This window comes from Pongo pygmaeus, chromosome 8, assembly GCF_028885625.2.
Source record: "Pongo pygmaeus isolate AG05252 chromosome 8, NHGRI_mPonPyg2-v2.0_pri, whole genome shotgun sequence".
In the NCBI taxonomy this organism is placed as follows: domain Eukaryota; kingdom Metazoa; phylum Chordata; class Mammalia; order Primates; family Hominidae; genus Pongo; species Pongo pygmaeus.
Window position 1 is genome coordinate 415,994 of NC_072381.2, and position 12,051 is coordinate 428,044.

A 12,051-nucleotide genomic window follows, 5' to 3' on the forward strand; every position below is an offset into this window, starting at 1 on the left:
ATGTTACCCAGGCTGGCCTCAAACTCAGCTAAATTTTAAAAAATATTTTTAAGATGGGGTCTCGTTATGTTGCCCAGGCTGGCCTCAAGCGATTCTCCTGCCTTGGCCCCCCCAAAGTGTTGGGATTACAGATGTGAGCCACTGTGCCTGGCCAATATGTTTTCTGATGGTCCTCAACAGTATGGTGTATCTTGACAAAGAATAATTTTCCTTCGATGATAGAGTTTTAATAGACAACCCTATTTCTGGATTCCCACTATGCCCTGCAAACTCTGCTTCTATTTTAACACAGGTTACTCTTACATGTGGGGTAGCATTAGTGTTACTCTTCCTTATGGACAAGTATGGTACATTTTCATGAGCACATGAATCCTGTGATTTAGCACATGTGCATCATTTTTGCATTACCTCATTCTGGATTTTTTTTTTTTGAGACAGTCTTGCTGTGTCGCCCAGGCTGGAGTACAGTAGTGCAATCTCGGCTCACTGCAACCTCTGCTTCCCTGGTTCAAGCAATTCTCCTGCCTCAGCCTCCCGAGTAGCTAGGACTATAGGCATGCACCACCACACTCAGCCAATGTTTTTGTATTTTTTTGTAGATACAGGGTTTCACCATATTGGCCAGGCTGGTCTCGATCTCCTGACCTAGTCATCCACCCACCTCAGCCTCCCGAAGTGCTGGGATTCCAGGCATGAGCTACCGCACCAGGCCTCAATCTTGAAGTTAAACAATTTTTTATGAAAAATGTCCTAACTGGAACTGATTTCATCATGAACAGTTTTAGACAAATATCCTAATCATCTGTGTATCTAAGAAAGCAGGCTGACATAAAAGCATCTGGATGGTCATTGAGAGGGGAGCAGGCCATGCTGGAAAGGTCGGAATGCAGGATCATTGGCAGACACAAAATTGAGTTGTAGATTCTATGAATATATGAATATTTCCTTTCTGTATGGAACTTCTATAGTCCACTACAATTTGCTAAGAGAGATTAGAAAGGGAATAAAATGATGTGTACATCTATACAGATAAGCCACAACCAATTATGTCTTCAAACTATCTGAGGTTTACACTAGTCATGAGTGTCATGTGATGGACTGAGAGCTAATGGCATGTTTTTCAGATCTTGATATGGTGAACAAACAGTATTCAGTTAAATGTTTGTAAGATGTCCACATTACCACTGCTGTACAACTTCTTCCCCTAAGGCGGGCCAAAAAACACCAGGAAACGTTAGAAAATTCAGAAGCTGTTGAAGTTCCATCCAAAACTGATGGTTGCACCCATTCATAGAGAACATGTTCAATTCTGACTTGTTAATCTTCCCAGAATACCAGCTCTGGAGGCAGAGTCTTCACCAAGGGCACACAGCTGAGACGGAGAGGATGCATGTCATCCCCACGGCCAGATGGCGATCAGCCCTCTCCCGAGAAGCACCTTGCATCTGGCTCCTCTCCCAGCTCCTGGTGCCTCTGCTCAAAGGAAGTTCTTCTTTATCAGAGGTTTAAAATTCTCACTGGTTTATCACTAGAGTTAATGCTGAAAATTTCATATTATAGACCACTGCAGAGTTGTACTGAAATGTGGTATAACAAAGTTAATAAGAGCAGAATATAAAATTGTACATTACTGTACGCACATGACAGTACAAGTAATGGATAGAAAAGGGTAAAATACTTAAAGGCTCTTTTAGCATCAAAACTGAAAATTTTTTTGCAATTTGTTTTAAGGAAGAGAACGTTGTACTTACATCATTTTTGTTAGGCATTCCTTCAGTATTTGAATCAGTCACAAATCCTGTTTTATTGCTACCTCCATAGTGATCCCAATACAATACCGAACAAATAGAAAGATGCTCGATTTTTGTAAACCCACATGGCTTCCGTCCATTCAATCCTCTGTGTACTTCTTTGATACTTCACTGTACCTAATTATTCACAGAGCAGGCATCAGCCAATCAGGAGATGCACACACAGCTCTTCAGGGGAGCAAAGGCCTTTCCAACTGAAGGATTCCCAGCTCCCCTTCAGGGCTCCTCACACAGCTGGCCCTGCTGTCCAGGCAAACGGCTTCAGCACCTTCCACGCTACTTCCTGGAACCCGCCCAAGAGCTACAGGCTCATCTTCTCTCCTTGAGAGCCCTTCTCAGATAATCTTTCCTCAGAAAAATTTTAGAAAAGTAGCGCCTTCACCCCTGACCCAACCAAGCCAAACCAATCCCTGCCCAAAATAAGCCTCTTTACATATTTCATCAAACCGTGTTCCTGTATCTCTACTGACATCTTAGAGGAACACAGGAGTTTATTATCATACGGAAACTTCAAGTATCTGGAGGCCATACTATGAAAGAATTTTTAAAACAACTCTTAAGACTAAAAACCACATTACAGATAAAGAAGATATTCCGTTATGATTAACGTTTCATTATGTGGTAACACAAAATTCACGATTCTAACAATTTTTACACGTAGAACTCAGTAGCATGAAGCACAATCACAAGGTTATACAACCGTCACCACCAGCCATCTCTAGAACCTTCTCATCTTCCCAAACGGAAACTCTGTCCCTATTAAACACGAACTTTGCATTTCTCTCCCCAAGTCCCTGGCACCTAACCTTTCTACTTTTGTTTCTCTACAGTTGGACTACTCTAGGAATGCCATGAAACCACTCTTGTGAAAATGATAACTGAGGAAATTATGACACTGAAAGGGATCAGACCTAACCAACTCCATCTTGCTTCTAACCTTTAAGCTGTCCTTGTTCACTCCTGGGTGGAGGCCAAACTAACCTTGGGAAGGAATTCAGTTCATAGTTTGACTCTGAAACAAAACTGGTAATAGCCCTTTCCCGAAATGACCCCCTTCTTGCTTGGGGACCAGTCTGCCTTTGCGGGACTAACAAATCAGCTACGAGATTAGAAATTACTGTTTAGGGGTCATGCAGCCTCTGGCACCAACAGTCTGAATCTCCCCAAATTGCTCCTGGGGATAACATCACTATCGTAAAACCTAAGATCAGTGCTGGAGGTATTCTGCAGACCCTGCACTGGATGGAGCAGCTGACACCACCCAGACAGGTCATCTGGCTCAACCAGTTCTGTGAGCCCACCCAGGAACAGAAGACAGCAGGAAAAACTCAGTTCGACCCCCTACGATCCCATCTCCAACCTGCCCAATCAGCACTCCCCACTTCCCAAGTCCTCACCCTCCAAGTTATCCTTAAAAACTCTGAACGATCCTCGAACACTTGGGGAGACCGATTTGAGTAATAATAGAACTCCAGTCTCCCGCACAGCTAGCTCTGCGTGAATCACTTTCTCCACTGCAATTCTCGTCTAGACAAATTGGCTCTGGCCAGGCAGCCGGCAAGGTGAACTGTTGGGCAGTTACATTCACAGGAGCGGAATCACGCAATACACCTGTTTTGTATCTGGCTTATTTTACTAGGCATAGTATCTTCAAGGTTCATCTGTGTGTTATGTGTCAGAACTTCCTCCCTTCTAACGGGAAATCCACACCTAGTCTGTGGATTTGGGGTTGATTCCACCATCTGGTTTTGTGAGTCGGCTGCTGTGAGCCTGAGTGTACTCATCTCTCTCCCAGACTCTGGGTACACACCCCGAAGCAGAATTGCTGGATCACACGGTAGGTGACATGTTTAATTCTTTGAGGGACTGTCATGTTTTTTGGAGGGGCTGCACCATTTTACACTCTCACCAGCAATGCGCAAGGGTTCCGACTTCCCCACATCCTTGCCAACACGTGCCCTTTTCGGCAGTTTAGTAATTGCCATGCTTCTCGGTGTAAAGCAGCATTTCATTGAGGCTTTGGTTTGCTTTTCCCTGATCAAGGATGCTGAACATCTTTTCATGTGTTTATCAGCCACTGCCAGATCTTTGGAGAAACGTTTACTCAAGTCTCTGGCCCATTTAAACGTTTTTGTTGTTGTTGCTTCTTTTGGTGGTGGTGACTTGTAGGAATTCTTTAAATACTCTAGATATTAATCTGTTGGCAAATAATATGCATTTTCTCCCATTCTGTAGGTGGCCTTTTCACTCTCTTGATAGTACCTCTTTGATGTACAAACATGTTTAATGTAAATGTCCAATTTATTTATTTTTCTTTTGTTGCCTGTGCTTCGGGTGTCACATCCAAGAAACTGTTGCCAAATCCAGGGTCATGAGGTGTCTTCTCTATATTTTCTTCTAAGGCATTTTATTTACGTTTTCTTCTAGGTTTTGGCTTTAGCTCTTACATTTAGGCGTTTGGTCCATTTTGAATGAATTTTTTGCATATGATGTTAGGTAAACATCCGCCTTCATTCTCTTGCAGGTGGATGTCCGGTTTTCCCAGCACTGTGTGTTGGAAAGGCTGTCCTTTCCCTGTTGAGTATCTTGGCACCTGCTGGAAATCACTTATCCATATACATGAGGGTGTATCTCTGGGCCCTTTATTCTGTTCCATTGGTGTATATGTCTGTCTCTAAGCCAGTACCACACTGTTGTGATTATTATAAGCTTTGTAGCAAATTTTATAATCAGGAAATATGACACCTACAATTTACTTTTAAAAGAGGCCAAACGTGTTCAATAAAAAATGGGAAAGAATCCCAGGCCACGGTCTCCTGGAGCTGCTGCAATCTGTTGAATATGTCCCACAGCAGACGCATGCCTTTATAGTATTGCTTAAATAATCAAAGCTCATGCTCTTGTTGGTTTATGGAGCTCTAAATGATGTCTTTACGTAATTCACTTGGAGTCCTTTAGGTAGGATAACCTAATCTTTGGGGCATCTAAAGCACATAGGTAAAAAGGTTCTACATATAAATGCAAGAAAACCAAGTTCTGTACCAAGCTCCACATCTAAACTGGGGCATAAAGCATGGAAAAGACCATTACCTGCTCAGGATGTAATGTTAGAATGGAGATACCATTAATAGTATCTGTCCTGTGTAACTTACCAGGTAGCAGTTAAGAATAAAAACTTGCTTTCCAGTGGAAAGTGGAGGTGGCGTGGAACTCTGTAATGTTTAAACCGTGGGCACCTTTTCCCACAGGACTGTGTGTTTTGTAGATCCAGCAGTTTAAGTTGCACTTACCCTATCTCCAGGCCGGACCATGGGCTCCTGCTTTGTGCCTAATTTGTGCAGAATGCTGTAAGCGACCTTCATACTTCTCGTCCACAGCTTGCCTATGAATACAAATCACAGACAAATGTGTGTATTAAAGCATACGGAGAGCACCGCTTCTGCAAACCGAAGTCTAGGACATGAGTCCATTCTGCTTCCTGTGTATCATGGTCTGCAAGTGACTTGAACTGGGGGCAGCTGAGCAAAGGGGGAACTGGTAGGCAAGAAAGGAAAATGAGTGAAAGTAGAAAAGCAACAGGGATTCTAAAAACAAAACTTCAGGAGAATGAAAATAAAAAGCTAAAACCACGTGTTGGCCTGTCTTCTGATCTGTCTGTGATGTAGGGGTTGGAGGTGGGGGGCAGGGACAGTGCACACACCGTCGTCGCAGGGCTGGGATCTGCCCAGCTGAAATGACACCGCCAGGGAGCGGGAGGGCCCTGAGAACCTTCTCCTCGCAGATCAAAGCTTCAACTCATCCTGAGTCCCTGGAGTTAAGAAGAGGAAAAGCAATGACTCCAACTCAGCCAGTCAGAGCTGCCTGGACGCTGGAACAAGGCCGGCACAAAACAAATCCCCTCTTAGTGCATGAAGTGCCTGCAGCAAGGCCAGCACAGAAACTGTGGGGAAGGTTCTAGGGAGGAGAGTCCTGTGGGGCCACCGCAACGGCGTCACTAGCCACAAAGTCAAGCCCGGTGACATGTCCCTCATCCACAGTCAGTCCCCACGTGACTATGAGCAACGTAGAGCAGAAAACCGCCTCGAGAGGCTCCGAACTCACAAGTCCTGTGTCTCTCACCTTCAAACTTTCCTAATCTCAGGGTTTTAGGGTTTTTAATGACAATCCTTGGATTCAGATAAAGATAATGGTAAATGTAACAGTCTGAGATCAAATAACAATGACTTTACAGCCTAAAATGAGTTCTTAAATACACAATGGCCTTTAACAACCTAGTCTCAGAGGCTTCAGCTGCAAGAGCTTCTCGGTAGTCAAGGTGTTAGAAGACGTGATAATGCTGTAATAGTGTAATAAAGGTAACAGCTATCTTAACTATTTTCTGTTTCAGTGCAATCACTGTTTTAATCTTTTCCCTATTATAAATGCAAACACTAAATCAGACTTTGTTGTTTACAACACAGTGCAAATTTAAAAACCCTGAATTTATTTCATATCACAGAGTTCCTTGGATTAACATTGTTATTATTTATCACAGTATTTATCCCCTTGCTAATGAGAACGTGAAGAGAACAATTATCTTTGATTGTTCTTGTTCCTAGGACACTTCCCTGTCATAGTACGTGCTCAGCAAATGTTTCTTCATTTTACTGTCACAGGCAAGCTGTAATGAAACACAAAGTTACGGTGTGCATTCTAGCATATTCTTGAGCACTTAATTGCTAGACACACACTTTTATTCATGTTCCCTCCTCCTGTCTTCCTTAGCTCCTCCTCAACACCATAGGCAGTCTTCAAGACTGGCAGCTTTACAGTCACCTGGAATTCTCTTTCGGGATTTTATTTTCCTGAAAATGATCACTGGCTCATCAGATATAACTCAGGGAGTATTTTTTCCCCAACAAAAGAAATTATTTTGTGGCTTCAGATTTCTTTAATGTGAACAAGATTAGGGAACTATTATAGTTGGGTAAACAATTACAATTAATTCATTGCAATTGAAAGAAAAACAATGTGTTGTAACTGAATAAATCAATTACACTCAATTAGCACCATCGTAGTTTGTGAAAGTTTCAACTTCATTCTCAGCTAAGAGTCTTGACATCCTAGCTTGAGTTCATATACAAGCTAGTTAACAATAGAGTTTGATAAAACACATGCAAACTTTTGGAAAAATTCTTGAAATATATTTGGTATTTTTATACTTCTCAAAGAGAAAAGGCAAGAAGTTAAGCTGCTGATATAAAGAAACAGCAGTTCTTAACTGATTCATAAAGGAGATGTGTGTGATGTCAGCACTGTTGTATTAGACATTAATTGTAATTTCGCTTGGCTTTGACTGAGGAACAGGCAACTGAACAGAGTGTAACTGGTGAGGGGAGAGGCGGTGGGTGGCGAAGGGCTGAACCGGAGCAAGCCGGGGAAGGAGGCGGGAGCTTGAGAGACACACCATCAACCACGCAAAAAAGCAGCAAGGCCACAGAAAGGTGGCCCAGCGTGCTGCTAGCTCAAGCATGTAGATTTCTTGAAACACCTGGAATAAAAGGAAAACCATAAATAAAACGTTAAAAGGGAGATGAGCATGAGCATGAGCATGAGCATCTCCTTGGTAGGAAAGCCAGATGAACGTATAGGTCTCTCCCAAAAACCAGAGGCAGAGGAAGGGCGTACCGGAGAGCTGCTGCGAGGCAGGATGTGAAGGGAAATTAACGGCACAGCGTGACTTATTTTTATTAAGATTATGAAATGCCACAGGTAGTCTAAAGTGGAAAATAGAATTATGTTTTACAAGTTTATTCACTTGTGGCTTCCATTAGCCACCTACACTTTCTATTAATGATCCTAAGTTTATCAGCTGGGAATTCTGCTACCCCAGCACTTCGTAGGAAGCTAAATTTGGGGGTTGAGGGGAAACGGCAGGACTTTAGAGAATACAGCCCCTTCAGTTACACCAAGTTACTCAGTATTAGAACAATTCTCATTCGATACCAAATTACTCAGTATTAGAACAATTCTGCTCTCCCTCTCCCTCTCCCCCTCCCCCTCCCCTCTTTTTTTCGGTCTCCCTCTCCTTCTTTTTTCGGTCTCCCTCTGTTGCCGAAGCTGGACTGTACTGCCGGGATCTCGGCTTGCTGCAACCTCCCTGCCTCGGGCTCCTGTGACTCTCCTGCCTTGGCCTGCCGAGTGCCTGGGATTGCAGGCGCGCGCCGCCACGCCTGAATGGTTTTTGTATTTTTGGTGGAGACGGGGTTTCGCCGTGTTGACCGGGCTGGTCTCCAGCTCCTGGCCTCGAGTGATCTGCCTGCCTCGGCCTCCCGAGGTGCTGGGATTGCAGACGGAGTCTCGCTAACTCAATGCTCAATGGTGCTCAGGCTGGAGTGCAGTGGTGTGATCTCGGCTCTCTGCAACCTCCACCTACCAGCCTCCTGCCTTGGCCTCTTAAAGTGCTAAGATTACAGCCTCTGCCCCACCGCCACCCCGTCTAGGAAGTGAGGAGTGTCTCTGCCTGGCCGCCCATCGTCTGGGATGTGAGGAGCCCCTCTGCCCGGCCGCCCTATCCGGGAAGTGAGGAGCGCCTCTGCCCGGCCGCCCATCATCTGGGATGTGAGGAGCGCCTCTGCCCGGCTGCCACCCCGTCTGGGAGGAAGTGAGGAGCGCCTCTGCCCGGCTGCCCCGTCTGGGAGATGAGGAGCACCTCTGCCCGGCCGCCCCGTCTGGGAGGAAGTGAGGAGCGCCTCTGCCCTGTTGCCCTATCTGGGAAGTGAGGAGCGCCTTTGCCTGGCCGCCACCCCGTCTGGGAAGTGAGGAGCGCCTCTGCCCGGCTGCCACCCCATATGGGAAGTGAGGAGCGCCTCTGCCCAGCCGCCCCTTCTGGGAGATGAGGAGCGCCTCTGCCCAGCCGCCCCGTCTGGGAGGTGAGGAGTGCCTCTGCCCGGCCGCCCCGTCTGGGAGGTGAGGAGCGCCTCTGCCTGGCCGCCACCCCGTCTGGGAGGAAGTGAGGAGCACCTCTGCCCAGCTGCCCCATCTGGGAAGTGAGGAGCGCCTCTGCCCGGCTGCCACCCCCTATGGGAAGTGAGGAGCGCCTCTGCCCGGCCGCCCACTCTGGGAAGTGAGGAGCGCCTCTGCCCGGCCGCCCACTCTGGGAAGTGAGGAGCGCCTCTGCCCGGCCGCCCACTCTGGGAAGTGAGGAGCGCCTCTGCCCGGCCGCCCACTCTGGGAAGTGAGGAGCGCCTCTGCCCGGCCGCCCACTCTGGGAAGTGAGGAGCGCCTCTGCCCGGCCGCCCACTCTGGGAAGTGAGGAGCGCCTCTGCCCGGCCGCCCACTCTGGGAGGTGAGGAGTGCCTCTGCCCGGCCGCCCCGTCTGGGAGGTGAGGAGCGCCTCTGCCTGGCCGCCACCCCGTCTGGGAGGAAGTGAGGAGCACCTCTGCCCGGCCGCCCACTCTGGGAGGTGAGGAGCGCCTCTGCCTGGCCACTCCGTCTGGGAAGGGAGGAGCGCCTCTGCCCGGCCACCCCGTCTGGGAGGTGAGGAGCGCCTCTGCCCGGCTGCCACCCCGTCTGGGAGGAAGTGAGGAGCACCTCTGCCCGGCCGCCCCATCTGGGAAGTGAGGAGCGCCTCTGCCCGGCCGCCACCCCATATGGGAAGTGAGGAGCGCCTCTGCCTGACCACTCCGTCTGGGAGGTGAGGAGCGCCTCTGCCCGGCCGCCCCGTCTGGGAGGTGAGGAGTGCCTCTGCCCGGCCGTCACCCCGTCTGGGAGGAAATGAGGAGCACCTCTGCCCGGCTGCCCCGTCTGGGAGATGAGGAGCACCTCTGCCCGGCTGCCCCGTCTGGGAGATGAGGAGAACCTCTGCCCGGCCGCCCCGTCTGGGAGGTGAGGAGTGCCTCTGCCCGGCTGCCACCCCGTCTGGGAGGAAGTGAGGAGCACCTCTGCCCGGCCGCCCCCTCTGGGAAGTGAGGAGCGCCTCTGCCTGGCCGCCACCCCGTCTGGGAGGAAGTGAGGAGCGCCTCTGCCTGGCTGCCACATCTGGGAAGGGAGGAGCGCCTCTGCCCGGCCGCCACACCGTCTGGGAAGTGAGGAGCGCCTCTGCCTGGCTGCCCCATCTGGGAAGGGAGGAGCACCTCTGCCCGGCCGCCACACCGTCTGGGAAGTGAGGAGCGCCTCTGCCTGGCTGCCCCATCTGGGAAGGGAGGAGCACCTCTGCCCAGCCGCCACACCGTCTGGGAAGTGAGGAGCGCCTCTGCCTGGTCGCCCCGTCTGGGAGGTGAGGAGCGCCTCTGCCCGGCCGCCCAGTCTGGGAAGTGAGGAGCGCCTCTGCCCGGCCGCCCTGTCTGGGAGGTGAGGAGCGCCTCTGCCTGGCCGCCACCCCATCTGGGAGGAAGTGAGGAGCGTCTCTGCCCGGCCGCCCCGTCTGGGAAGTGAGGAGCGCCTCTGCCCGGCCGCCCCCTCTGGGAAGTGAGGAGCGCCTCTGCTCGGCCGCCCCCTCTGGGAAGTGAGGAGCGCCTCTGCTCGGCCGCCCCGTCGGGGAAGTGAGGAGCGCCTCTGCCCGGCCGCCCCGTCTGGGAGGTGAAGAGCGCCTCTGCCCGGCTGCCACCCGGTCTGGGAGGAACTGAGGAGCGCCTCTGCCCGGGCGGCCCCGTCTGGGAAGCGAGGAGCGCCTCTGCCCGGGCGGCCCCATCTGGGAAGCGAGGAGCGCCTCTGCCCGGCCACCCCGTCTGGGAGGAGAGGAGCGCCTCTGCCCGGGCGGCCCCGTCTGGGAAGCGAGGGGCGCCTCTGCCCAGCCGCCCTGTCTGGGAGGTGAGGAGCGCCTCTGCCCGGCTGCCCTGTCTGGGAGGTGTACCCAACAGCTCCGAAGAGACAGCGACCATCGGGAGCGGGCCATGAGGACGATGGCGGTTTCGTTGAAGAGAAGGGGAGGAAGTGTGGGGAAAGGAAGGAGAGATCAGATTGTTGCTGTGTCTGTGTAGAAAGGGGTGGGCATAGGAGACTCCATTTTGTTCTGACTAGGAGAAATTCTTCTGCCTTGGGATGCTGTTGATCTATGGCCTTTCCCCCAGCCCCCTGCTCTCTGAAACATGTGCTGTGTCAACTCAGGGTTAAATGGATTAAGGGTGGTGCAAGATGTGCTTTGTTAAACAGATGCTTGAAGGCAGCATGCTCTTTAAGAGTCATCACCACTCCCTAATCTCAAGTACTCAGGGGCACAAACACTGCAGAAGGCCGCAGGGTCCTCTGCCTAGGAAAACCAGAGACCTTTGTTCATGTGTTTATCTCCTGACCTTCTCTCCACTATTATCCTATGACCCTGCCATATCCCCCTCTCCGAGAAACACCCAAGAATGATCAATAAATACTTCAGAAATTAAAAAAAAAAAAAAAAAGAACAATTCTCATTCGACGAGCTTGTCTCTGAGTCGTCTTAGCAACAGCCAATCATGCGCCCATCTACGTTAGCGTTTCTAGGCAGATGGCGCTTTCCACAGTGTTCACTGCGTTTTCATCTGATAAGCTGTAATCTTAAATTTGGAAATGTGTTGCTTTCATATATTCCTTTAACAAGTAAAAACCAAGATGAACCCACAGCCTGCAATTAATATGGATAATTAAAATACAACAACATATAGACGATTAAAATACAACATATAGAGGAGTTAAAATGCTTTGGTTGTGGGCATGAGTTCTGATGAATCCAACTTTTCATATGAATATTCAGTCTGTGTCTTACATCTCCCATTTATCTTAACCTTGCAGGAAGGGGAAAGACACCAACTCTGTTCAATGTTCCAGCAGCAGAGAGGGGCGATCCTTCTGATCGAGATCATAAGCCCCGTGAGAACTGTGTCTTATCCGTCTTTGATTTCCCAAACCTTAGTTCCGTGCCAATGCATACTGCATGCTTAAAACATCCAAGTGAACATCTACTAGTTCTCAGAGTGAACACATGCACCCGGAACAGTTCGGCTGCTCCTGGAATTCCCCGCATGTAGGCGGGGAGGCCTCGGAAGCCATCAGCTGTCATGCAGCAGCAACTCCAAATACACAATTAGCTCCAGGGCTGAATTTGGCCGGAGATGAGGGTCACATAGAAAAGTCTTTCATCCTTTTGACTCATTAAAACCTATTTCTGAGAGCATAATTTAAAAAGCTAAAGCTATGCTTCATCATGGATGCCACACACTACCCATTTAAAACTACTCAATGAGGCCATAAAAGCAAAGGGGTTACAAAACGCACGCTCCCGAACCCA

The 12,051-nt window shown here is 49.4% G+C and overlaps 1 protein-coding gene across 6 annotated transcripts in view; it reads right to left on the reverse strand.

Moving 5' to 3' along the window:
- DIP2C (disco interacting protein 2 homolog C) overlaps positions 1–12,051 on the reverse strand; it is a 405,817-nt gene that overhangs the window by 122,033 nt on the left and 271,733 nt on the right. For all 6 annotated transcript variants that reach the window (XR_010127367.1, XM_054437227.2, XM_054437226.2 and 3 more), the window contains one exon: positions 5,102–5,193. Coding sequence is in view for 5 of the 6 variants with exons in the window: in XM_054437227.2 (XP_054293202.1) it covers positions 5,102–5,193 (92 nt within the window). In the remaining variant the exon portion in view is untranslated. The remainder of the gene's footprint in view (positions 1–5,101; positions 5,194–12,051) is intronic.